General features: G+C 34.6%; 4 protein-coding genes across 5 annotated transcripts; 2 read left to right on the top strand and 2 right to left on the bottom strand.

The window, feature by feature from the left end:
* Nucleotides 1-1,616: 1,616 nt before the first annotated feature.
* Nucleotides 1,617-11,483, bottom strand: LOC107924951 (phosphate-repressible phosphate permease pho-4). Of its 2 annotated transcripts, XM_041079583.1 has the most exons (10): nt 11,088-11,483; nt 10,836-10,961; nt 10,679-10,748; nt 10,456-10,584; nt 10,172-10,387; nt 9,986-10,072; nt 9,293-9,907; nt 9,130-9,179; nt 7,707-9,043; nt 1,617-2,381 (listed from the first exon to the last, which is right to left on the bottom strand). In XM_041079583.1, the coding sequence occupies exons 4-7, from the start codon at nt 10,576-10,578 to the stop codon at nt 9,428-9,430; spliced, it is 906 nt and encodes a 301-aa protein (XP_040935517.1). In that variant the 5' UTR covers nt 10,579-10,584; nt 10,679-10,748; nt 10,836-10,961; nt 11,088-11,483; the 3' UTR covers nt 1,617-2,381; nt 7,707-9,043; nt 9,130-9,179; nt 9,293-9,427. The 2 variants fall into 2 exon arrangements, with proteins under 2 accessions (XP_040935517.1, XP_040935516.1); XM_041079582.1 differs by having other exon boundaries at nt 9,293-10,072.
* On the top strand, nt 2,139-8,269 carry LOC107924952 (ABC transporter I family member 1). The gene is made up of 2 exons (XM_041079584.1): nt 2,139-2,377; nt 7,703-8,269. The coding sequence occupies exons 1-2, from the start codon at nt 2,139-2,141 to the stop codon at nt 8,151-8,153; spliced, it is 690 nt and encodes a 229-aa protein (XP_040935518.1). The 3' UTR covers nt 8,154-8,269.
* Nucleotides 11,484-18,513: 7,030 nt separating the features above from the next.
* LOC107925139 (probable alpha,alpha-trehalose-phosphate synthase [UDP-forming] 7) lies at nt 18,514-22,434 on the top strand. Its single transcript, XM_016855717.2, has 4 exons — nt 18,514-18,728; nt 18,971-21,070; nt 21,170-21,443; nt 21,580-22,434. The coding sequence occupies exons 2-4, from the start codon at nt 19,083-19,085 to the stop codon at nt 21,889-21,891; spliced, it is 2,574 nt and encodes an 857-aa protein (XP_016711206.1). The 5' UTR covers nt 18,514-18,728; nt 18,971-19,082; the 3' UTR covers nt 21,892-22,434.
* Nucleotides 22,435-24,037: 1,603 nt separating this feature from the next.
* On the bottom strand, nt 24,038-26,073 carry LOC107924978 (protein GRAVITROPIC IN THE LIGHT 1). The gene has a single exon (XM_016855556.2). It carries the CDS (start codon nt 25,830-25,832, stop codon nt 24,483-24,485), a length of 1,350 nt encoding a protein of 449 aa, XP_016711045.2. The 5' UTR covers nt 25,833-26,073; the 3' UTR covers nt 24,038-24,482.
* Nucleotides 26,074-27,799: the final 1,726 nt, after the last annotated feature.

Raw genomic sequence — 27,799 nt, 5'->3', positions numbered from 1 at the left:
CACAGTACTCCCCCAAGCACTGAAACATTATAACAGTGAGACAAAGAATATTATAAACAGTATAAGATTTGAATATTGCAATGGAAACAAAAACTTCTGGTAAAAGAAAATGTATATATGTATATATAGTTTCAACATGATACTTGAGGAGTTATATCATCATCATGTATGTGTGTATATATATTTATGATCATCGACGACCAACTCCATCATGCCTGGTGGTGTAAGTAGGTATAGTATTGCCCCTATGGCTCGGACCCGAAGGCGTAATTCGACCTTTCTTGAGAACACCAATAACAATTCCATGTGATCCATGGGGTGGTACTGCAACATTATGATGATCAGCTGCGAGCATATTGTTCCGATTCACGACTGCGGCGTCCCCTGAATGCTTCGACGGTGTTAGCTCGTGGTGGATTCGAATCGTAGAAACGGTTCTCGACATGAAAATTGGAAATAATATGATCAAACTGGTAAAGAAAAGAATATAATTGAAGGCAGCCATTGATGTTTTTTTGCCAAGGTTGTTGGTAGGGGGATGAGCTAGCTAGCTATTTAGCTTTTGAGTTATAAAGGACAAGTTTGAAGAAAATGAAAAGGAGAGATTTATAGCATCTAAAGAGTAATTACTAAGAACCATATTTAAGAAGAAAATATAAAGAGATTAAAAGGTTGGTGGGCTATGGTTTATAGATAATGGGAAATGAGAAGTTCATTCATAGTGCTGCTTTAGATTATGATGATACCTACCCATTTTTACATTATACACGAGGAAATCTATAAAATATTATCTATTTTTTATAAATTTTTAAATATATCAAAACATAATTTTATCATTATATTAATTTAAAATTTTATAATTTTTAAAAATGATAATTAAAAAAAAAGCCCCTACCACATTTACAGTTTTAATACAATATAGTCTATTCATAAAGTAAATTAATTTGATGATAAAATTAATCTGATATAATGCCTTTTTTTCTTTTCCTTTATAATGAAGCAAATAATTATAAGGAAAAAAGGTAATAGCGATGACTAGATTCAATTTGACCTTTGCATAGATTTTCAGTGACTTGTGCAAGAGGTCATGATTATTCCTTTTATATCATACAGGTGCTGGAATAAGAAAAAGGAATGGCTGCTGGCACGTTGCCGACGTGCGTGATTTGGTTAAATTTAGGAGAAATTACATTTAAGTTACTAAATTATTAGTTGATTTATATTTTTCTTATTTAATTTTAAAAAATTAAAAAATTGTTTAATTTAAAAATTTTTATTTAAGTTATTATGCTGTTAAAATAGTTATTATATAATTTTTTTTATTCGCATTATTTGTACCAATAGAGAATTCTCTGATTTTCTTTCTCTTTTATAGTTTAAAGTTTCTTTTCATGAAACAGTTTTAATCATCACGAATCTAAAATATATTTTGTTACTCATTGATTAATATTAATATACCATATGAACCTTCGAATCATTACTTAAAATTTGTTAGATAACTGAATTTTATTTTTATAAAAAAAAATTTCGTATTTGAGGTTATATATACAGTTTATTTGAAGTTAGAGCATCTTTTACACCCTAATTTTTTGTTCATTTATTTGAGAAGGCTTTTCTCTTTTTTCTATCATCATCTTCCTCCTGCCATCGTCCTCTTATCTCTTCTCTGCAAGTCAGTTTTTTTTTCTCATCTCAGTTTTCACCTACCGCTGTGTCGGCTGGTTTTTGCCGGATCTGACCCATATCCCGTGTCGGAATCCGTGTTGACACGGGCACTTCACCCCAAATTGCAGAATCCAGGTAACGAAGGTTATGGATAATAGTAAGAACGGTATATAATGGAATTTGGTCCCTAGCTCTTTTAAAATCTATTTGAGTTGCGTTTGCTCAAAGTCATACAGTTTGCATTTCTATTGTGAAGTTAAATGTATTTTCAATAGTCAAATCCTGTTGTCTTTCAAGTGTTTGATGTTTTTTCCCACTGAATTCTGCCTAGATTTGTCTTTTATCTTACAGGCAGTTTCATCTGACAAGTGTAAATCAATTATGGTATTCGTCTAACATGGTTTAATATTATTTGCAGTTGTATTGCGAAATCCCCAAACCAAACCTGAGGGTAATATTATTGTTCAACTTCAATGCCTGTGAGGAAGCCTCCACTCCCTAGAATCCTTCTCAACGACGTGTCTTGCATGAGAAATGCACAACAAATCTTGCGGCACGTGAATGTGTCGGTTCATGATGGTGGAGCACTTGTGTTGACAGGGAGCAACGGCTCTGGCAAGACCACATTCCTGCGTATGTTAGCGGGATTCTCTCGACCTTCTGCTGGTCAGATACTTTGGAACGGCCATGACATTAGTCAGTCAGGAATTTTCCACCTGTTGTTCCAATAGGGTCGGAAGCGTGTAAATTATTGTACTAAAAAATCACACAAAGTTCAATTCCCAGGGAAGAGAGGTGGATCACATGGATCTCTTAAATACCAAGTCTTTCCTTAGACAGAATATCCCTTCTATAGTAATTTAATAGCACAATTAAATACTACTATTATACCCTCAAATATTGAAAGAAAAATAGGACAAGAAAGAACACAAGAGATTTAACGAGGTTCGGTAAATTATACCTACGTCCTCGGGCACTAACACCAGATGATAACTTTACTATCTCCAAAATATTACAAACAAATAGAATTCCTTAAGAATTCTGGAGAAGAGAGAAAACTAAGAGAGAAAGATTGGTTGGGATGGTTGAAATGAGAAATGGTTAGGCCTATTTATAGTTGAGGTTTAGGGACTAACTTGCAAATGACCTAAAAAATTAGGGACCAAAATTGCAATTATACCATTCAACTTTAAACTCAACTTGCCAACCACTTTTTACTTTCTTCTTTTGGTGCCAATTGCACCTCCCACCATTTTTGACTTTTCAACAATCTCCACCTTGAAGATTTGATTAGGATAATCACATCTTCACACACTTCCTTCAACTCCCCAAATTTGATAAAGCTATCTTTTGTAGTGCCTCCAAATGCGCTCTCGAGCGCCATACACCTAAAGGTGCTCAAATTCTCAGGATGTTAATCAAGTTCAAACAATGATTAAACTTGATTGTTGTTACCACCTTGGTCATCATATCTGCGGGATTATCTGCTGTCGGAATCTTCTGAAGTAGAATTTTTTCTTTTTCAAAGACTTCCCGCACAAAGTGATATCTTACGTCGATATGCTTGGTTCTTGAATGATAGACTTGATTTTTCGCTAAATGAATAGCACTCTGACTGTCACAATATAGACTAATGTGACTTTGAACAACTCCCAAGTCTTTCAATAATCCATTAAGCCAAATAGCCTCCTTAACAGCTTCTGTAACTGCCATATATTCTGCCTCTGTAGTAGACACAGCTACTGTAGACTGTAAGGTAGACTTCCAACTCACTGGGGCTTTCGTAAGAGTAAACAGATACCCCGTAGTTGAACGACGTTTATCTAAATCACCAGCAAAGTCGGAATCAACATATCCAACTACAAACTGACCAAGTGCTTCATCCTGTTCAAAAATTAAACCAACATCTACGGTTTTTCGAAGATACCGTAGAATCCATTTTACAGCTTGCCAATGTCCTTTTCCAGGATCATGCATATACCTGCTCACAACTCCAACAGCTTGTGAAATGTCAGGCCTCGTACACACCATCGCATACATCAAACTCCCAACTGCATTAGCATATGGGACTTTCGCCATATATTCTCTTTCATCTTCAGTTTTCGGAGATAATTGAGCACTAAGTTTCAAATGAGAAGCAAGTGGGGTACTTACATGTTTTGTGTTTTCATTTACACCAAAACATTGTAATACCTTTTTCAGATATTGCTTCTGATTTAAACAAAGCTTGCCTCTCGGTCTATCTCTACTTATCTCCATGCCGAGAATCTTCTTGGCCTCACCTAGATCTTTCATCTCGAACTCTTGATTCAACTGAGCCTTCAGCTTATCTATCTCATTTTGGCTCTTCGAAGCGATTAACATATCATCAACATACAAGAGTAGATAAATGAAAGATCCGTCATGCAGCTTCTGCAAATATACACAATTGTCATATTTGCTTCTTGTGTACTTCTGCCTTCTCATAAAGCTATCAAATCGCTTGTACCACTGCCTCGGGGATTGCTTCAATCCATATAGCGATTTGTTCAGCTTATAAACCCAATTTCTACCACCAGCATCTGTGTATCCTTCGGGCTGAGTCATATAGATCTCCTCTTCTAACTCACCATGCAAGAAAGCCGTCTTAACATCAAGTTGAGCTAGCTCCAAATTCAACTGTGCTACCAAGGCCAACAAAATTCTAATGGAGGAATGCTTCACAACAGGGGAAAATACATCATTGTAGTCAATTCCCTCCTTCTGAGCGTAGCCTTTAGCTACCAATCTTGCCTTGTAGCGAATATCCTTCTTGCTAGGAGATCCATCTTTCTTTGCGAATACCCACTTGCATCCGATTGCCCTTTTATCTTTCGGTAATTGCGCCAACTCCCAAGTATTGTTCTTCCGGAGAGACTGCATTTCTTCATCCAAGGCGCTTTTCCATTTATCACTTTCTAAGCTTTGCATTGCTTCTTGATAAGTGATAGGAATATCATCAACAACGGGAAGGGCGTAGGCCACCATATCAGTAAATCGAGCAGGTTTACGAATTTCTCTCCGTGGCCTTGCAACTGCAACTGGTTCTGGTGTACTTAGTGGTTCTTGGGTCAGAACCTCTTCAACCTCTAATTCCTCAATTGTGGCTGGAGAATTAGACTTATTAACTGGGCAAATCCCCATCTGCTCAAACTCCACCTGTTTTGGAGTACACTCCACCTGCTGTGGAGTATTGCTCGTCTGAATATCTTTATCTGCTACCTTTTTCAATGTGGCAGATTCATCAAAGATAACATCTCTGCTACAGATCATTTTCTTTGTGCTTAAGCACCAAAGACGAAATCCCTTCACTCCAGAAGTGATTCCCATAAAGAGAGTTTTCTTTGCCCTCGGATCTAACTTTGACTCCTTCACATGGTAATATGCAGTGGATCCAAACACATGTAAGGAATCATAATCTGTAGCCGGTTTTCCAGACCATACCTCCATAGGAGTTTTTCTTTCTAATGCAGATGATGGCAAACGATTAACAAGATGGCCAGTGTATGTCACAGCCTCAGCCCAAAATTGCTTGTCCAACCCAGCATTGGACAACATACATCGAACTTTCTCCAGCAATGTTCGATTCATACGCTCTGCCAATCCATTCTGCTGTGGTGTATCCCTAACTGTGAAGTGTCGAACAATACCATACTCTTGGCACACATCGAAGAACGGATCACTTTTATATTCCCCTCCATTGTCCGTCCTAAGCCGCTTGATTTTCTTGCCAGTCTGGTTTTCGATCATAGTTTTCCATTTAAGAAAAACTCCAAGCACTTCATCTTTAGTTTTCATGGTATACACCCAAACTCTTCTGGAAAAGTCATCAACAAAAGTAATTTCCTCCCAACGAAGGTGTTTTGGAAGGCCCCCACACATCTGAGTGAATATATTCCAAAATACCTTTTGTATTATGGATAGCAGTGCCGAATTTCACTCTCTTTTGCTTTCCCAAAATACAGTGCTCACAAAATTTTAATTTGCAAGCCTTTGCACGTTTCAACAATCCTTGCTTTGCCAGAATTTGCAAGGATTTTTCGCTGGCATGTCCCAACTTCATATGCCACAACTGCATTGAGTCCAAGTCTTTGTTACCGGAAGCTGCAGCGACTGCTCCAATAACTGTACTACCTTGGTAGTAATACAAGTTATTTTTCCTGATGCCCTTCAATATCACAAGTGCGCCAGATGTCACTTTCAAAATCCCATCTCTCATAGTAACAACTGAACCATTGGATTCCAAGGCTCCCAATGAGATGAGATTTTTCTTCAAACTGGGCACGTGCCGAACATCAGTCAGAACTCTGGTTGATCCATCTTGATTCTTTAATTGGATTAAACCTATCCCAACAGTTTTACAGGCATTGTCATTGCCCATATAAACAACTCCTCCATTTAGTTCTACTAAATCAGAGAACCACTCCCGGTTAGGGGACATATGATAGGTACAACCCGAATCCAATATCCACTCATCTGAATGGAACGACGATGATGATGCAACCAGTGATAGTTCAGAGTCACTAGTATCATGCTTAGCAACACAAGCATCTACAGCAGCTTTTCCCTTATTCTTCAGCTTTGGACAATTTTTCTTCCAGTGGCCTTTCTCATGACAAAAAGCACATTCATCTTTCCCGAGTCTGGACTTTGACTTTGATCTCCCCTTTTGAGTTTTCTTCCGAGTGTATGAACGACCTCGGACTACTAAAGCTTCTGTATCTCTGATTGAGTTTTTCTGTTTGTCCTTCTTTCTCTGTTCATAACTGTATAAGGCCGCACAGACTTCGCTCAGAGATATATCACTCCTGCCATGAAGTAGAGTAGTTTCTAGGAACTCAAACTCCTCAGGAAGTGACCCCAACAGCATCAAAGCCAAATCTTCATCTTTGAATGTCTCATCCATATTCAGCAAATCAGTGACTAACTGATTAAATTTGGTGATGTGATCATTCATTGTGGTACTTGGGACGTATGTGAAGCGAAACAGTCTTTTCTTCAAGTGGAGCTTATTTTGACTGTTTTTCTTCAAAAATTTTTCTTCAAGTGCCACCCACAACTTATTTGCAGAAGTCTCCTTTGAAAAAGCATACCTCTGCTCTCGAGAAAGGCATGATCGAATTGTGCCACATGCCAACCGATTGATCGCCTTCCAATCTTTCTCCTGTACATCATCTGGTTTCTCTTCATCAATGGCAATGTCTAGACCCTGCTGAAAAAGGGCATCTAGAACCTCACTTTGCCACATACCAAAATGGCCCGTGCCATCAAAGATCTCCACGGCCAATCTTGCATTTGCAATTGTCGGTCTTGTCCACATGGACGATGTTGAAGCTCCTACACCGACCGTTTTCTCCATAATCTTTCAATATACCTAAGGAAATCTTTTCTGATGTGGAAGATCAGTTTAAACTGCAACCACAGAGCATACTACGATTAACCTTCGGCTCTTGATACCACTTGTTGTTCCAATAGGGTCGGAAGCGTGTAAATTATTGTACTAAAAAATCACACAAAGTTCAATTCCCAGGGAAGAGAGGTGGATCACATGGATCTCTTAAATACCAAGTCTTTCCTTAGACAGAATATCCCTTCTATAGTAATTTAATAGCACAATTAAATACTACTATTATACCCTCAAATATTGAAAGAAAAATAGGACAAGAAAGAACACAAGAGATTTAACGAGGTTCGGTAAATTATACCTACGTCCTCGGGCACTAACACCAGATGATAACTTTACTATCTCCAAAATATTACAAACAAATAGAATTCCTTAAGAATTCTCAAATGGGAGAAGAGAGAAAACTAAGAGAGAAAGATTGGTTGGGATGGTTGAAATGAGAAATGGTTAGGCCTATTTATAGTTGAGGTTCAGGGACTAACTTGCAAATGGCCTAAAAAATTAGGGACCAAAATTGCAATTATACCATTCAACTTTAAACTCAACTTGCCAACCACTTTTTACTTTCTTCTTTCGGTGCCAATTGCACCTCCCACCATTTTTGACTTTTCAACACCACCAATACAAGCTTCACCTAAATTGGCTTTCCCTCAAGGATGCAGTGAAAGAAAAGTTCACGGTCCTTGACAATGTTCAATGGTTTGAGGTTCTTGAAGGTAAGCATGGTAAGTCCTTGCCAACCATGGAGCTCATGGGCCTAGGAAGACTGGCAAAAGATAAGGCAAGAATGCTTTCAATGGGACAACGAAAGAGGCTTCAGCTCGCGAGGTTGCTTGCCATCGATAGGCCGATTTGGTTGTTAGACGAGCCTTCTGTTGCATTAGATAACGAAGGGGTGAGGTTGTTAGAATATATTATTGCAGAGCATAGAAAGAAGGGTGGGATTGTAATCGTTGCAACGCATCTCCCAATTCAGATTGAAGATGCCATGAACCTAAGGTTGCCACCTAGGTTCCCCAGAAGGATGACTTTGGTAGACATGCTCGATCGTGCTGAAATTGCATAAATCAGACCGCCGCCCATAAGTTGGACCATAACTCTTCTCCTTGTCACTCATATTTGCCTAGCCTTGATATCATTTTAGAAACTTTTATCCCTAATGTCCATTTATGCCACTGGTTACATGTCTTTGGCGCTCCTTGCAGATTTACATGGTGGATCATTTGATAGTTTTGAGTTGTGATGATTTGGATCAAATATCTAATCTTAATAAATGAAATGATTGAATTACAAATTTAAAAGTTTGTATCCTGCTGGCCACATTAAACTAAAAGAAGAAACATATAACCCAAAATTGAGTAGCTGAATGCTCAGAGAAGTGAAAATAGAACATAGATGAACAGTTGGCCTATTAGAATGTCCTAGGCTTGAGACCTGCATGGGCTAAATAAGTATATCTCTTTTTATCTTTTTTACCTCTTCAGGGCACTGCATAGGCTGGTGTATGTATGGAAGCAGAGAACATCATATAAGCAATCCCACAGCAAAGAATTACTGTCATGATCCACCCACGTATAATTTTGCATACCAATTTCCGGTTAACATTCTGAAAAACAAAAATCTTAAATTAGTTAAAATATCTTGAGCACTGAGGGTGTAAAAACACTGAAATTGAATAAGAAATGGTTGAGCAAAACTTGCCCAGCGATCATCCGCTACTCTGACTCCTACTAAAGAACCGACGAATGCTTGGACACTTGAAACTGGTAGCTTCACCTTAGCAACTATGATCATTGCTGCCACTGTTGCTAACTGGGATGCCCATCCTCTAGAGTTGCTCATGTATGTCAGCTTCCCACCAAGGCATTGAGTCAGCCTCCACCCACATAAAAGGAATCCAATTGCAGCAACAAGTCCTCCAATGCCACCATACCACCATTTTACTTGTAAATGTCCCTGATAATATTGTCTTATGAATGGTTATATTGTATTTCGGTTTAACCATGAAAATGAATTGTTCGATAATGTTTACAGTAACTCACCATATCTTCACTGGAATATTTTGATCTATGCTTGAACACGTCGAGTATAGCTACATATGGATTTATAATGGAAGCTATCTCAGTAGTTGATATAGCAACTTAGCATAGTTTAAGATTGAAATTGTGTGATTTTGGTTTAGTGTAATGAGTTTAGGTAACCTACGCAACCATGCAGGATGCTAGAAGTTGAGGAAAACCGAAGCAGTCTTTGATATCATCAAAATTTTCAGCCAAGGCATGTCGAACAAGAGTTCTTCTGTCATACTCAAGGACCTAATCATTACAAATTTTCTGTCAATCAAAGAAAAAACCAGTGCAGTTTATGAGACCGAGTCGGAGTATGACCCTGAGTACATACAGGGGAAAAAGTGGACTTCGCCGTATCTCCAATATACTTGATGACATTTTCGATTGTTGTTGTTTTTTCAATCCTCTGAAAGTTCTGTGTTTGCACCAACCTATACGGCGTAGGCTTAAGCAGCTGTTTAAACGGAGTGGATTGTTCCGTACTTGTATTATCACCGGGTTGAACCTGCTCAGGCTCTTGGATCACATCAAGTGAGCCAAAACTTCTTTCTTCCTCCCCATAGACTGTTTCAAGCACTCTCATCTGCATAAAATCTTCCAATACATCATCATCGACTTTTGCACCATTAGAACAACCTTGATTTATTCGACTTTGCACAGATTCTTGCTTCATGGATGTGTTGTTCTCCATTGAGTTTCTATGGTTTTTAGTGGCAGCAAGTTTTTTAATTGCCAAGGGAACCACTACAATCTGTGTGCAAAAACCAATTGGATAATAACATAATTTTACAATAGCAATATGAAAGTATACTATGAATGTACTAATTACCAAAGATAATACAGCTCCAATCAAAGCAGACCCTGCAACAGCAATCATAACAGTCAATCTATTAACATCCACATAGTTCCCTATGACCTGCCACCCAAAACATGAAACTGTGACAATAATTAAGTAGGCAATAATGCCAATCAAGATAAGCTATAATTACTTGAGATTAAGCATAACATGAGAAACCTGAGATACGATAACGAAGCATAGTAATCCTGCAGATATCCCATAGTCGATAGGGAGGAAAACAAGAATCCTTTTCTTTGCATTTTCGCGGCGAAGTATAGAACTCTTCAAAATAACAAAGAGGAACCATGCACATAGACAGGCAATTGATGGGGCAAGAGTCCATTCAAGGAATATCCAGAGCAGTCCTCCACTGTTAAAATCATGATTCTCGTTCTGCAGTAAGCTATTGATTAGTACAAGGACCGAAACATTCCATGAGCAAATCAATTAAGTCCTTTTACCTTGTTCCATGGTGGTAAATAGTCAAAACCTTGTGTAACCAGCATGGTTCCTAACATAGCAGCATGTATCGATTGCTCGGATGATACTGGTAACTCTAGGTATGTGGCAAGTGTAAGCCACATTGCTGTCTATGTCAAAAACACAATACCATGAACTAATATTACTTCAATGTCAAGCCAAAGAAAATACAAAATCAATGAGACCAAGTATTATAAAAAGTACTTGTTGTCAGCAGAACAACTACCATACTCCACATCAAGAAACCTTCAGTGGGTTGACTTTCTTTGAGGAACTGCATCAAACAAGACATGATCATGTTCTTTTACCAATAAATAGACTTGCTTGTCTGTGTAAGGAAATCCACAATCTTTTAGCTTACATCAGAAAATAAAGCATCTACTGTTCTACTGTTGCTTGCAGAGGCTGCTCCGGGAATATATATGGCGCAAGCCATGATTGAGGCTTTCAGAAGGGTTAAAGCCCCTGAACCTATTGATATTGAGAACTGCCATCAAAAGAAATAATTTTTATGTCAAAAACATGTTTTTTTAAAGTTTATACTTTGCCTTGCAAAATAATCTACGAACCGTACAACTGAGCTAAAAAAAGGGGGCGAAATTGAGAGACAAACCGGTGCTGGGAGATTGTTGGCACCAACTGAAAACGCCATTGCAATTGTGGCAAAAGCTCCGAATGTTGGTATCCATTGATAAGTGTCGCTCCATTTCCCAACAACCTTGGTGGCCAATTCAACAGCAATTTTTGTCATTCTTTGAAGGCATGTTTGCTAGCAGCCGTGTGGCCTCAAATCACAATTTTTTTGTTGAAATTAAGGGGAAAAAAAAGCATTAATGCAACATCGGAGACATCTTCTCCAAACCCAAGGCCTAGATTGGTGTTTGTCTTTTCCTTTTTTTATTTTCCTTCTTGTTTGTCTTCAATGCTGTACTGATCATATTTTTCCATTAATGGATGTTTACAAAGTAGAGTACTTTTACGCATTGTTCTAGCTTTTTCTTGTTTGATTGGAAAAATACAACGCCTTCAAAAGCCTCGATGACAACATATTAAGATGTCTCAAATACTTTGCTTAAACATATTGAAAAAGAAAAAAAAGGCATAATAGCTTTTTTAGCTCTCCAATTTTACAAAAAAAAATCATTTTAACTCTCCATTTAAATTTTCATGTCTTTTAACACTTGAACTTGTATTTTTTATCAAATCATCCCAACATTGATGGAACATTGATGGAACATTGATGGAAAAGTTAATGCTACGTGGATGTCCACATGTCAAGATTTAATTAAATTTAAAATTTTTAAAAATATTTTTTATAATTTTTATACTTTTTTTAAATATTTTTAATTTTTAAAAATATCTTTTACATATCTTTTGAATTTTAAAAAAATTAAATTAATTAAAAACGTATCTGTCATCTACCTAACAATTCACATATATTTCACATCAGTAAAATTAAAAAAGTTACTTTTTCATCTATTTTAAGGTGATTTGAAAAAAAAATTCAAGTTTAAGGGTTAAATAAAAAAACAAAAAATTAAATGAAGAATTAAAATAATATTTTTTTATAAAATTAAAGGGTCAAATAAGTTATTATGTCAAAAAAAAAGCATTCATACGAAATGCGACAAAACAAGTATATTTTTTAGGCTAAACTTCACCCAATATTATTAAACTATTAGTAAGTTTATGTTTTGGTAAATTAATTTCGAAAAGTTAAAATGGTCATTGAATTATTCAAAAGTTTTCATTTAACTAATTGGACTGTTAAAACAGTTGTTATATGGCCTTCTATGTTCGCACCGAATTGTAATAGCTTAAATTTTCAGTGGTGTCAGAACAATGATTCGAGATCACTAAATTCGAAAAATGAGTAAAAAATATTATTAATTTAGTAAATATAAGTTAAATGTGAAGGTAGAAAAATTTTTTGAAATAGCGAATAGTGGACTAGAAATAAATATTAAAATAATTAAAATCGAAAACGAGGTATCGAGACTTTGAAAATTTTAAACCGAGCCATAAATATTTTTATAAATATTTATGGAGTGTTAATAAGTTAGTATTAAAGTTTCGTCAAAAAATTTTAAAGTTCCGATAGTTAATTGAATAAAAAGAACTAAATTGTAACAAATGTAAAATTTTGAAAAATGATTAAATAGCTTAAATGATAAAAGAAAGAGGGTTTAAAAGGAAAATAGACCCAAGGTCTATTTGGGATAGACAACAAGGGCATGAAATCAGCAAAAAAAAAAAGGAGAATTAAGGGTAAAATTGGAATATTGCAAAATTTACTTAAAAAAGCTAGGACTAAAGTGGAATTATCTAGATTTCTCTTTATTTTTCTGCATTCTCATCAGCAAAAACACCATAGAAGGGTTTCCTTAAGCTGGTTTTTCATATTTTTACTGCAAGTAAGTTAAGTTATTGATTATTTCTTGAAATTTTTGTGTTTTTGTGACTTTTACAACTAGGTCCACTTGTTGAACTCATTAATTTTTGATTCTATGAAAGAAATTGAAAGTTTCTATGAATATGTGCTGGAAGTATATGATTATTTAGCATGGAATTAGAACTTTAAATTGTTTATATGCTGATTTTATTGAAAGAATTGAATAGAAAGTGAATGTTTAGGACCTAATGATAAAAGAGTTTGAAGTTAAGGTTTTATGTGGAAATTCTAAATTTCAATAGTTTTGAAATAACTTATAATGTCTAGGTAAAGTATTAATTGAGAAAAATTAGATAAATTGAGGGGTTAGTTGAGTAAGGACTAAATTGTATGAACTGTGAAATTTGGGGCAAAATGAAAATTAACATTTTGTACTAAAACTGTTTTGGACAGCAACAGTAGTTTAATTTTGAAAAATCACCAAAAATTTTAGAAATTGAATTAAAGGATGAATAAAATATGAAATTAAAGCTTATTGAGTCTAATTTCTTATAGAAGAAACGATGTAAATAATGGAATTGTAAATCATTAGATATAATAAATTTTGTGAGATAATGTCAGAATGATTTTGGGTTCCCCTGTTTTGCTTTGAAAAATCATAAAAAAATTGGATAAAAATAATTAGGGGCTTAAATTTATATTTTTAAAATTATGAATGAGTCTATTTTCAAGATAAATAAACGGGAACATTATCCGAATTTTTTACGAGGAGATAATTAATTTTTAGTGAAGAAGAGTCGGAACTGTCAGACAGCAGAATAGGGGTGACTTTAAAGAATAAACTGTACTTATTAGCTAAACCAAAAATTCTGAAAATTTTATGATAAGAAAATATGTGAGTCTAGTTTCAGGAAAAATTAGCGGATCCTAATTCAGAGTTTTGTAGCTCAAGATAAAAATAATTTAGTGACTGTGACACGGATGGACCACATTGAATATACATAAGTAAATAGTGAAATTATAGATAATGTTACTTATAAGCGGGTTATAAACATTAAAGATGTAAAATAGAGTGAAAGTGAAGTCAATACTGATAAGTGAATGATTTTACAATGATAGATCGAGAACCCGAAGCAAGTCGAGGAAAAGAAAAAGTAGCTGATTAGTCCCGAAACTTTCACAAATTTTGCAAATTGACCCAGATAAGTTCATATAGTTGAAATTTAATGATTAAGTGTTAATTTTATGAATTATATAATGTATGATAAGATATATTTATTAATTAATTGAAAATAAAATAACAATGCAAAAACCGAATAAATGATCAAATTGAGCGGAACGTCGGATTTGAGTACTTCTGATCAGTGACAAGTGATAAGTGGTATTCTCAGCTACACTTATCTAATCAGTGACAAGTGACAAGTGATAAGTGGTAGCTTTAGCTATACTTATCTGATCAGTGACAAGTGACAAGTGATAAATGTGATCTGTGTAAGACCGTGGCAGGGCTATGGCTTCGGAAAATGATAAGTAATCATATGTAAGACTATAGTTACACTATGGCAAAGTGGAAGTGAAGTACTCAATTTTTCGTAACCGTTCCCTAATTTGATTAAAAATTATATGTGACAAATGGGTACAAAAGAATTAAAGGAAATGGATAAGTGGTTATGAGTTTATACAAGGGAACTTACCAATGATTGTGGTTGACAGGTGAACTTAATATTTGTGTATAATGTACAAGTGTATGAATATTTGGTAATAATTATGTTTTATGCCTATGAACTTACTAAGCTTCTATAAGCTTACTTAAGTGTATTCAATGTCTCTTGTAGATTGACGTGGAAATATACGGAGGATCGGATCAACACAAAGGATCACACTATCCAGATTATCTCCGGTAGCTTTTGTAAATTTTCTTTTTGATTTATATGGCTTGTATAAGGTTTGATGATTATATAAATGCTAAGACTTGTTTAATGAATATGCATTAAAGTAAAGAGTGTTGAATATGTTAAATGGTATAATTATAATAGAAGTATAATTTGGTATCAAATTGGTTGAAATGGATTGGTTGGTTGGATTGATCTCGGTTTTAAAATTTGCATGGAAGGTTAGATATTTATAAAGGGGTTATATTGAGCTTATTAAAAAAAAAAACTTTGAGATTTTGTGAAAAATTTCCTATGGTTTCGATTTAATTCCGGTTTGGTTCCAAGTATGTTTTGGACTTTGGAAGCCTATTTAAAGGACGACATGACATGTTTCGGTAAATGAATAGTATTTAACTTGTAATAACAGAAAATTAATTCGGTAAGCTTCGGTAATTCCTCGTACCCTATTTCGGCAATGAATACGGGTAGAGGTGTTACAGCCTGTTCTAGTCAAAAGCTGCTCTCATTTCTCTTCCATTTTACAATTCAGTTATTTTTAATGAAACAATTTTGAATATTATGAATTTGTGAACCAAAATCTAAACAACTTTCTTCTCTGATATTTGACATTGACCGTTAGATCAACTTGTATCTAGGGTATGTTCTTCTACTCATTGATGGATATTAATCCACCATATCAATTATTGAATCATCACTTGGAGCTCACTAATTGGACTTTAAAAAAAAAACTTAACAACTCAATGACTTAAATAAAAACTTTCGAATAATTCAGTAGCTTAAATAAAAATTTTTGAATAGTTCAACGATCATTTGTAAATTTTAAAGTTGAATGCCCAAAATGTAAATTTACTAATTATTTAGTGACCTTGAGTGTAGTTTACCCTGATTTTTATTACGAGTGTGTTTGAACTGTTTTAGTAACCAGACTAGTGGTTGAACGGGTTAGACTATTAATTTCGATTTAACTGGTTTAATCATTGGTCTAATAATAACTAATTAAATAATCATAAAATTAAAAAAATACTAGAAAGTAATAAAAATTTATAAAACTAGTTGAACTAAATCAATTATTTTTTTGTTTCAATTTTTGTTTTTTATCAATTCCGAGCAATTCACTTAAACGTCAGCTCAAACCTACATTCAGACTAATAGACTAGCCAATCCCACTCCAACATATTCAACTTGCTGATCTAGCCCAATTCAAATAACATTGATTTGTACATTATAAAATAACTGTAAATGTAATTAAAAAGATAGCAACTACACGTTTTGTAATTATAAAAAATAGTTAGTATTTGGTACACTAAGTGTTTTTTTTATTCCACAAAAAAGCCTTAAAAAAACTATCATGTGTTTATTTTTTTAATAATATACTATACTCGTATAGGATACTTGTCAACCCTAACCTTACTTGTAGAGTGTAAATATAAAAAAAAAACAATTTTACAAACTACGAACTTATCATTTGGCATGGTGTAATTCATAAATAAAAAATTTAAAAAAAATTCTCTTAATTAAGGATTAAATTTAAAATTTTCAAAAAATACAATAATTTAAGGTATATTTTAGACCACATTTTAATTATATAGATATTTTATATTTTCTCACAAAATATTGAACCCGTAAATTTTTTTATATAAAACAAATAGTTAAAAATATAAAAGTTTACATCAAATTTAATATGCATTATATATATGAATAATGTTGTATCATTAAAATATCAATAGTATAAAAATATACGAAAAATTATAAAATTACTTGATTTTTACATCGATGCAAGTGAATCTATTCTAATTTTTCATCAATAAAAAATTATTAAACTTCTTTTATAATTTTTTAAATTTTAAAAATAAGTTATATTTAAATATTTTGTTCCCACCCAACAACAAATTTCAGCTTTTTTTTATGGAAAAAAAATTGAAATTTATTTATGGTTGTGGATATTGAAAAGTGTGAATGCAAGGTAAGCAAAAGGTGGCGATCCTGTCTAAAAGACTTCTTTCTTCCTCGTTCTCTTTCTTGTTTAGGTTTTGACCATATTTTGCATGTTTTCCCAATTTCTCTCCTTCATTATATATTTCCCTTTATATTTTTCCTTATTTGGTAATGAAAATGAAAGTGGAATCTTCATTTTTCAATTTTCTCTCTCATCTCCTTATTTAATTTCCCATTTTTTTGTTTTTGTAAAGAAATTCCTATATTATTATTTGTTAAATAATTGTTATTTTTTCTTATTTTTTTCTCAAACATCACTAAAGAAAATTAGGTAAAAGACATGGTGTGAGTAAAAAAAAATGGGCTTGTTCTAATCTTAAATTTAAAGTGTTGATAGATTGGGCGAAATTAAATTATAATAGTGATATAATTTATTTTAAAAAAATTATGATATTATTTAAAATATAGACTAGATTAGATTTTATTTCAATGTGCTATAAATTATATAATATATAAATAACTTAATATAATCAATTACAAACTAAAAAATATATAGTGTCGATAGGTCTTGAATGTTTGAGCCCGAGTTTAACTCGTATTTTAAACATATTTATATTTTTTGCCAAAACCCATTTTTTAGGCATTATATTTTTATTCCAAATCTTTTCAAATTTCGAACGGACCTTTGGACTTAGATGATTAACTCAACTCTTGAATTGATCTATCCTAAATCTGTCTATTATTTTCTTTCGATTCTTGACATATAAAAATCACCGAGTTTAAGTTAAGTCCAGAAATCAAACTCCTTAAGACTCATCCTAAATAATATCTTTACAATGTTGTTTAAATTGTATCAATTAAATCGAGAACAAGTTGAGATATTGATTCGAAGAGAGGATTAGCTAAAATTGAATTGAAATAAAAAATCGGTTAAACTTTTTTAAAATTTTTTAGTAAATTTTCATTAATTTATTTAATTAAATTGAATAAATTAATAGGAACAAAAATCAATATTATGACTGGTCCAACCAATGGTCGGGTTTTGAAAATTTGCTTCTCAAAAGGTTGGCCACACCGTCATTAAATTTTATAACCCCACATTTTTTTCTTTTCATAATTTCAATTCAGACCTTACATTTTCTTTTTAATTCTAAATTCCATTCCTACGGCCACACTACGGGACAATAACCACAAGGGTGAAAATGACATTTTATGTCCAAAATAAAAGGAACAAAAAAGCTTGTTTCCGCCCACCTCACCTTACCACAAGGTCTTAATCAAAAAAACATAAAGCCAAACGCAGCGTTAAATCGAGAAATAGCTTCTCCAATCATCTCTTGCCACCTAATGATTATGACTTCACTGGTGACGTCATTCATTTCCATGTCATCACGTATTCCGCAAAACACATTTGTCCGTATTACGTGTAGATGTCGTGAACAGGGTAAGTGCAAAAACAAGGTTATGTTCAAATACGGTGCAGGACCACAGATAGTTCAAGTTCCTGTCAAATGGTTCAGTGACACGTAAGATAAAGCTCTGTCCGTTCACTACGTGTAAAAACAATAGTGGTTAGAACAGAGTTTTAGGGCAATACGAAGAACATGTGATTCATTCTTCTCCACTTTTTAATGAAGATGACGCGTGGGGCCATCGGATTGCACTAAATAATACACGTGGCGAAATTCATGTTAGCCACGTAATCAACCGCCTCGGGGAAAGAGAGAAAGAGCGCGTGATGTGAAAAACACAACAGCGCCAGCTGGCATCACTGGGTTATCCAACTGGCCGACCTTATCCTCTTGCTTTTTTATATTCTTTTTTCAAAATATGAATTTTATTTTATTTTTCATTCCAAAGACGAAAAAAAGAAGAAGAGGGGAATTGTTGTAAATGTGGCTCTTTGAAATAAAAAGGACCAAAACAATCCCAAAACAACCCTAATTTTTTTCCCTTCACAAAAAAGAAAAGAAAATTCATATTTGGATCCAAAGGGTTCCCATTAATCACACAAAACTTTGTGCTTTGAAGGGTAAGTTTAGTTTCAAAGTTTCTTTTTTTTTTGTTTAAATTTACTCCCATTATTTTGAATTCATCTAGTTGAAAAAAAGTTTCCTTTTGATTGAATTCTGTTAATATATTTGATTTGGGGTATGCTTTATTTTTTTTTTCTATTTATGGATCTTATTTATTCATGGGTTTATTTTGTTTTATTTGATTCTTGTTACTTTTTTTTTCATGTAAAGATGATATCTTTGTTGAAACCCAATGCAGGTGATGCCAAATTAAAAAAGTACTTTTGGAAGAGAAACAAAAACAACTATAGTTTTAGGGTTTTGTGATTGATTCTTGTTGAGGTTAATAAGCAAAATAAAAGAGGTTAAAGATGATGTCAAGATCGTATACCAATCTTTTAGATCTAGCGTCTGGTAATTTCCCGGCAATGGGTCAACCTCGAGAAAAGAAGCGGTTGCCACGAGTTATGACCGTTCCCGGGGTTATTTCGGAGCTTGATGATGATCAAGCTAATAGTGTGGCCTCCGATGCACCGTCATCGGCTATTCAGGATAGAATTATTATTGTAGCTAATCAACTCCCGGTTAAAGCTAAGCGTAGACCAGATAACAAAGGGTGGAGTTTTAGTTGGGATGACGATTCATTGTTATTACAGTTAAAAGATGGTTTGCCTGAAGAAATGGAGGTTCTGTATGTTGGTTCTTTGAAGGTCGATGTTGATCGGGTAGAACAGGATGATGTTTCGCAGCTTTTGTTGGATAAATTTAAGTGTGTACCAGCATTTCTTCCGTCCGACATTTTGACAAAGTTCTATCATGGGTTCTGCAAGCAGCATTTGTGGCCGCTTTTCCATTATATGCTTCCGTTCTCAGCTAGTCATGGAGGAAGGTTCGATAGGTCTTTATGGGAGGCATATGTTGCTGCGAATAAGATTTTCTCTCAAAGGGTTATCGAGGTTATAAACCCAGAAGACGATTATGTTTGGATACATGATTATCATTTGATGGTGCTGCCAACTTTCTTGAGAAGAAGGTTCAATAGATTGAGAATGGGGTTTTTTCTACACAGTCCATTCCCTTCGTCCGAGATATATAGGACCTTACCTGTTAGGGAAGAGATCATGAAGGCACTATTGAATTCCGATCTCATTGGTTTTCATACTTATGATTATGCACGTCATTTCCTGTCTTGTTGTAGTCGAATGTTAGGGTTAGAGTATCAGTCAAAGAGGGGTTATATCGGAGTGGAGTACTATGGGAGGACGATTGGGATAAAGATCATGCCTGTCGGGATTCACATGGGGCAGATTAAGTCTGTATTGAGTCTTGCGGATAAAGAATGGAGAGTAGCAGAGCTTAAACAACAGTTTGAAGGAAAGACTGTATTGCTTGGAGTTGATGACATGGATGTCTTTAAGGGTATCGATTTGAAGCTGTTGGCAATGGAGCAGATGCTGAAACAGCACCCAAAGTGGCAGGGAAGAGCTGTTCTGGTACAGATCGCGAACCCTAGTAGTGGAAGAGGGAAAGATCTTGAGGACATACAGGCTGAAATACAGGCAAGTTGCAAGAGAATTAATGAGACTTTTGGTCATACTGGTTATGAACCGATTGTCTTAATTGACAGGCCGGTATCCCTTTGTGAAAGGTTTGCGTATTACACTATAGCCGAGTGCGTTGTAGTCACAGCTGTGAGGGATGGAATGAATCTTACTCCTTACGAGTACATTGTGGGCCGGCAGGGAGTGTCTGAATCAGAGTCTTCCTCAGAATCAAGTGGACCAAAGAAGAGCATGCTAGTTGTGTCGGAGTTCATTGGTTGTTCGCCTTCATTGAGTGGTGCAATTCGTGTAAATCCTTGGAATACCGAATCAACCGCAGAGGCAATGAATGAGGCAATCTCTATGTCTGATGCTGAGAAGCAGTTGCGCCACGAGAAGCATTATAGGTACGTTAGCTCACATGATGTGGCATTCTGGTCTCGAAGCTTCTTCCAAGATTTGGAAAGGACATGTAAAGATCATTTCAGAAGACGATGTTGGGGAATTGGTTTGAGCTTTGGCTTCCGAGTGGTAGCTCTTGATCCTAACTTCAGGAAGTTGTCTATCGATCACATTGTATCTGTGTATCTAAGGTCCAAAAACAGGGCCATACTATTGGACTACGATGGAACAGTTATGCCTCAAACATCACATAACAAGACACCAAGTGCGGAGGTTATTTCGATCATAAACGCACTCTCCGGTGATACGAAGAATGCCGTCTTTGTTGTAAGTGGAAGAGGAAGAGAAAGTTTAGGCAAGTGGTTTTCCCCATGTAAAAAACTGGGAATTGCAGCTGAACACGGTTTTTTCATGAGGTAAGTTATTTCTTTTCTTTGTTTCGGTTTTTACCCTTTCATTTCTCTGTAGTGATTCTTCAATAAGTAGACTTACTTTGAAATTGTTGATATTTTCAGGTGGTCTGCTAATGATGAGTGGGAACTTTGTGGGCAGAATAGTGAGTTTGGGTGGAAACAAATAGCAGAGCCTGTTATGAAATTGTACACGGAGTCCACTGATGGCTCCTCTATTGAAACCAAGGAGAGTGCTTTGGTCTGGCACCATCGAGATGCAGACCCGGGTTTTGGATCTAGCCAAGCGAAGGAGATGTTAGACCATCTCGAGAGTGTATTAGCAAATGAACCTGTGGCTGTGAAGAGTGGCCAGTTTATCGTTGAAGTGAAACCGCAGGTATTTTTACCTTGATTTTCTAGCTTTATGAATACAATATATTGGCTTTTGTTTTAATCGTTTTTGTTTAGTTAATGTACTGAAACTTGTATACAATTTCATAGTTTTTTAATAAACTTTTCACTGTTGCTTTTAGGGAGTAAGTAAAGGTATGGTTGCCGAAAAGATCTTCACAACCATGTCTGAGAAGGGAAAGCAAGCCGATTTCGTTCTCTGCATTGGTGATGACAGATCTGATGAGGAAATGTTCGAGATCATCAGCAATGCAATTTCTAGTGGTATTCTATCCTCAAGTACATCTGTTTTTGCCTGCACTGTCGGCCAAAAACCTAGCAAAGCCAGGTATTATTTAGACGACCCTGCAGAGGTCTTAAACATGCTCGAAGCTCTTGCAGAAGCTTCAGACCCCGAATCCTTCACAGATACTGAATCAGAAGGCTCCCTTTGAAACACCCTCCATCACTTAATATCGAATTTCATCGAGCCTGTTATTGTATTTGTCCACTTGGGAGAAAAGAATGCCATATGCCTGACCTATGGTGAAGGGTATAGATTTCGGTTTCTGCTCGGTCTCGAAGTTCACTATTGAAAAGGACATTCATGAAGGGTTGAGGAGAACATTTTTTTACATGAACTTTGAAAAGGGGAGGGATTCATGGGGACAAACATGGGATCGAATGCTATATGTTACTAAGGTTCGTGCAGTCATTGACAAGGGTTTAACATAGATTGTGTGTATTGAAATGCAGTACAGTCAGAGAAGTATATCAATTAATATCACAAAATGATGACAGTTTCACTTCTGCTGGTGGTGGTAACATGAAAAGGTTTCTCAGCTGGGTTGAAAAATCATCCTGTTGAAATGAACATATTCAAATGTCATTTTATAATTTTTTTTTGGAGTGTTTTTTATCTGTTGGGATCCATTCCTTCTGTGCTTTGTTGAATCTGTAAAAATTCTATACAAATATTTGTGACTGTTTTTTCTTTCTATGCTTAGATTCATGTGGAAACTGATTGTTTGATGCGGAGAGGGTTTTTGCAATGACTGAAACAACTATGAACTTGGTAAAATTATGTATTTACCAAAAAAAGGTTTTCAAGGAACTCTTGCATATACTGGGTCGGTTTGTTGCTCTTAAACAAATCTTTTACTTCAATTATAAAAGGTTAATATATGCCATTAGCCCCTTCACTTTTTTTTTTATCAAATTAGTTCCTTATCCAAATGTTTTATTTCTTCAATCATGAAAGGTTAAAGTAAATTACACCTAATGTCACTAAACTATGAGTAAATTTATGTTTTAGTCACTTGATTTTAAAAAATTACAAAGTAGTCATTAAACTATTCAAAAGTTTTTATTAAAGTCATTGAATTATCTACTAGTTTTTATTTAAGTCATTAGATTGTTGAGATTTTTTTTTAAAAAAGTTTGGCAAGCAATGATTCAACAATTGGTACAACGAATTGGTAGTTGTCGACGAGTTGAAGAAAATACTTTAGATCCAAGTAGATTTAATGGTCAATGTTGAAAATCAGAGAAAAAAGTTTAAATTTCATTTCGCAGATTTGTGGCATTTAAAGTTATTTTATGAAAAAAATTGAATTATAAAAGAGGAAACAGAGCTTTCGATTGATGCAAACGGTGCAAACAAAGAAAGTCATACAACAGCGAGTTTATAAACATGATGACTTGAATAAAAATTTTCTAATAGCTTAATGACATTTTATAACTTTTTGAAGTTGAGTGATTAAATTTACTAATAGTTTAGTGATCTTAGTTGTAATTTACCAAAAATGTTAAAATATGTTATTAGTCCCTGTACTTAGTTAGAATTTGAGATTTAGTTCATTTATTTAAAAAGTAAAAAAATTCAATTTCATCCTATTGGCCCAAATTCGTCAATTCCCTTCCCACGCATCAGCCTCCATTGCCGGCCCCCGCCCAAAAAGAAAAGAAGAATTTCCTTCTTCTTCCCTAAATCTGTCGAATGAAACCTAAAGAAACCTTTGATGGAGAACTTTTTATTGTAAAAAATGTGTTGAAGCATTGTATATGACCTCTGCTACAAAGCTTAGTGTGTCCATTTTTGACACCACCACTTCTACTACCACTACCAGGGGTTTTACTACTTTCATTTTCACCACTTAAATTCAAAGAAAGTCCCTTTTTTTCAACACGCAAAAACCCAAATTTTCCATCACATGCAGCACCACCGGCAACAACAATTCCATTGGCTCCCCTGGTTTCAAATGGTTCAAACCTCAAACTTCGATTGATTTGTTCCATCAAAGAGGTTAGAATCTGAAACCCCAGTTGAGAATTTTTGGTATCTCTCCCTATTTGATGAGAAAAAAATTCGAAGGGAGTGGCAAAAAGTTCTTCTCTTGAACTTCACCACCATTGTAGCAGTTAAGATCATTGTTATAGAAAAAACGAGGGTAAACCCAGAAAACAAAAACAGAAAAACATATTTTTGTTTTTATTCAATTTTTCTTTTTAAAATAAAAATTAATGGAAATACACATTTAAATGACGTGGCACAATATCATTGGTTGGAAAATTAATTGATGCAGTTTAGCAAAGGCAATATTTAAGCTTTAAAAATATTTATATAAATGCAAATTGCAGTAGTTTAATTTGATATTTTTGGGGGGACAAGTTAACATTACAAGAGTCGCATCCCACTACCACTACTACAATAATATAAACTATATTAATAGTAAGAGTTTTTTTTTTTTATATATATAAATATAAAAATAAGACTAATTTTTAGCTTGAAAGAAAAAGAAAAAAAAACCCACTTCCCTTGTTTCCCTGTAACGCCAAAACCTAGCTGCTCCTCCATTTTCTCCTTGGGTCGCACATGGGTGTGGATCAAATCTCACGCGCCACCCCACGGTCCGCTTTGTCTTCCCGATAACATGGGAGATAACTGCACTTCTCAAGTGGAAAACTAAAGTTAAACCCCACTTGAAAATAGCACTTAGCTCCCCTTACCAGAGGGGCGCGTGTACCAGTTCGAGCGTGAATAACATCATCTCAACGTGTTTCCATCTAATAATGAAGTACTATTCGGATTAATCACCGGAGACAAGTAAACTTGGCTTTGTATCACAGTTTTACCGATCTTGAACCCGGGAACCACCGTGAAACTGACTCTAAAATCAACATCGGCACCGTCGACGATTTCATCGATGAAAAGTGATTCTTCGCTAATGTTTTCCATATAAACCTCGGAGAATCTGTAACCTTTCATTACCTGAAAGACTGAAACTTGGTCACTCATCGACAACCCCAAGCAATGTAAGAGCCAAAATCGCCGACCCATCTCTGTAAAAGCCATGAAAAACGCCGTATCGGAAAACCCACCGGAGATAACCATTTTACGTTGGTTCAAGTTCCCAAAAAATGAACATTCCATTTTGGGATGAACAAGTTTAAGGTACTTGTCTCTGATGAACTTAGCAAAACCAGATTTCGGGTTTTGAACTAAAAACGATTTCGGGTTAGCAGATTTCAGGGTTTTGAATGCATTGAAATACTGCTCACGGTGGAGACTTTTTAAGCAACTAAAATCATGAGAATCGAAGCCCTGTAACATTGTTTTACACACAAAAGATTCAAACAGAAAGCAAGCATGGCTTTGTTTAGCAAGCATGGCTGAAGGTTCAATGGCTTTAGTAGCTGCAGCAATATCCCATTTTGCTAACTCCATTTCCTTCATCATCAACCTCACGAAACTACGGACAGATTTCAAAGCACAGTGTAAAACTTGAATGAAGTGACTTGGATTCAACGTTGTGAACTGGATATTATCAAACATAAACAATGGCCCGGTCTCGTTTAGCTTCTTCTCCATGGATTTGTTGAAAGCAATGCAATGTTCTAGCTGTTTATGGTGTAAATCAATGGCTGAATCTTTTTCTTCGATATCAGATTCTAGATTCTTGATTGTGATATCGTAAGTTCGCATCATGCTTTGTTGTTCTTGGATCTCAGCAAGCATTAAAGTAACTTGAGGTGAAAAATCAAGGTCTTGTTTTAAGAACTTGTGTTTCAACTCTGACAAAACCTTGAGTTGTTCTACGACAGCTTGGTCGGCAACTTGGATAGCTTCACCGTCGTAAGGATGTTGAGCCATTTGCAGCTCGGCGTAAGCAGCTTTGATGGAAGTAACACTAGCGAAAACCATGGCTATTAGAGCTTTTAAACCATCTTTTCGCTTAACGTCGTCGCCGTCGTCGCCATGGGAATAAGTTCCGATTCCGACCCCATTGGTTGAAGCGATTTTCGAAGCGGTTTTTAAGTTGATGACCCTTTGGAATGTTCTTGCTAGTTTGTTCTTATTATGGGTGCCATTGTTGAGAGCCGATCTGGGTTTCATTGTTTCCAGTGAACTAATGTCACTGTGAGCATAAAAAAAAAAGAAAAAAGATTATATGTTTGAAAAGGAACAAACAGAACAAATTTGACTAGCAGATTGAAGCCAGAGACGGTGGTGGGTTGAAAAAAAACATGAGAAAAATAGGATTTTAAAAGCGGGAAATAAAGAAAGAAAAAATATGCACACCAGCAGGCAAAAGAGCCATGGGGGAATTGCATTAACATAAATTATGTTACTCTTAGGCCCTTTGTATGGTATTGTGTTGTTAGATTATTTAATCTCATATTATACTATTCGTATTCGTAAATAAACGTATCGTTCATATTTAAATGAGCACTTAATCGTAATTTTAAGTTGAAGAAAAAGTTTTTATTTAGAATTTACCTAATTAAACCTTGTTTCTCTTTCAAATTGAGTAATAAAACTTTGATTTGATCCCTAAATGTTTAAATTTGTTTCAAATTTAGAAGGTCAGTACATGTAGGACCAAGTTGTAAGAAAAATCAAAAGGAGACATGGAGTCTAGAAGTTAAGAGACATTGGGCAGACATGGTTGACTGCACTACACGTTCACCATTTCTAGGAATTAGGTCACTGTTTTATTTTATTTTTAAATCATTCTAAATTAATCTCAATTTTTTTTATATAAAATATATGTATCACATTATATGAAAAGCTTGTTAAAAAATAACCTTAAGTTGTTTTTCTAGGTTTAATTACAAAATTGACCATTAAATTATATTGACTTTTTCATTTGGGTACCTAAAGTTTTTTCTTGTCAAAAATAGTATTTAAATCATCAATTTTGTCTCATTTTATCCAAAAAGTATACAGCATTCAATAAGAACATGTCATGTTAAGTGTAAAATGAGATAAAGTCGAAACTTGAAATATCAATTTTGATACAAAAATCTACTTTTAAGTGAGAAATGGTATAATTATCTTTTTCACAACAAATATGGACCACTATTCTTCATGCTTGTGATCTTCATTTGCAACTTCGACTCGTGGTAGAGTATTTTCTATTGGATGGTTGGTAATGGTAAAACTCAGACACTTACATCTCATTCGGTTCAATGTAAAGAGCATTTAATTCCGTCTCAATTCTTTGCACTACACTGATTTTGAATGAGTGATCTAACGGAATAAGAATTCTATCTCTTATTCTTGCTCTTCTCGTAATAGCAATTCGCTAAATTTTAGCCTCTCCAGACAAATAAAACATTCCATTCTAACTTTTTAAATCTTTGGTTAGTAAATAAAAATAGTTTAACCTCTAAAAATTATTTTTTTAAGGCAAAAAAAAAAAGAAACTCTTAAATTTTTATAATGGTTAGAATATGAGGTTAGTTATTGTACTTTAACAAAATTTAAGATTTTGCCCGTGTACTTAGAATTTTAAAAATTAAATTCTCGTAAATATTTTCCATTGAAATTTATTAATTTTGCATATTGATTAGGCTATCATAATGTAACATAGAACATGATAGACAAAAAATAAACATATTAAGGTAAATTTTTACAAAAACTACCAACAAGCGATATTGATTAGATTAGAATTTTTAAATTAAAAAATATTGCATTTTTAACTTTCAAAACATAGGGACTAGAATCTCAATCTTTCAATAAAAATACATGGACTAACAACGTATTTTAACCTTTTATTATTGTTGAGTGGTTTTTAGGGTGTGTCATTTAAAAGGGTTAGATTCTCTATTTATATAATACGGTTATTGTTTATGGATGGGAAGTCGTAGGTAGATCTTCATGCATGTCAATACGTATCCTATAATAACACACGTTTTCTAGACGAGGGCTCATCTTCATAATGGTACAAACCCACATCGTGTAATCTCATAAAAGGATATAAACACCTTACGTGCGAACCTTACAAACTACGAATCAGGACCCAATCAAATATCGGAATAACGGATGGATAATAGCAAGTAACATAACAATTATTATTC

This window comes from Gossypium hirsutum, chromosome A10, assembly GCF_007990345.1.
Source record: "Gossypium hirsutum isolate 1008001.06 chromosome A10, Gossypium_hirsutum_v2.1, whole genome shotgun sequence".
NCBI lineage: Eukaryota > Viridiplantae > Streptophyta > Magnoliopsida > Malvales > Malvaceae > Gossypium > Gossypium hirsutum.
This window is presented reverse-complemented; position numbering and strand designations above follow the sequence as displayed.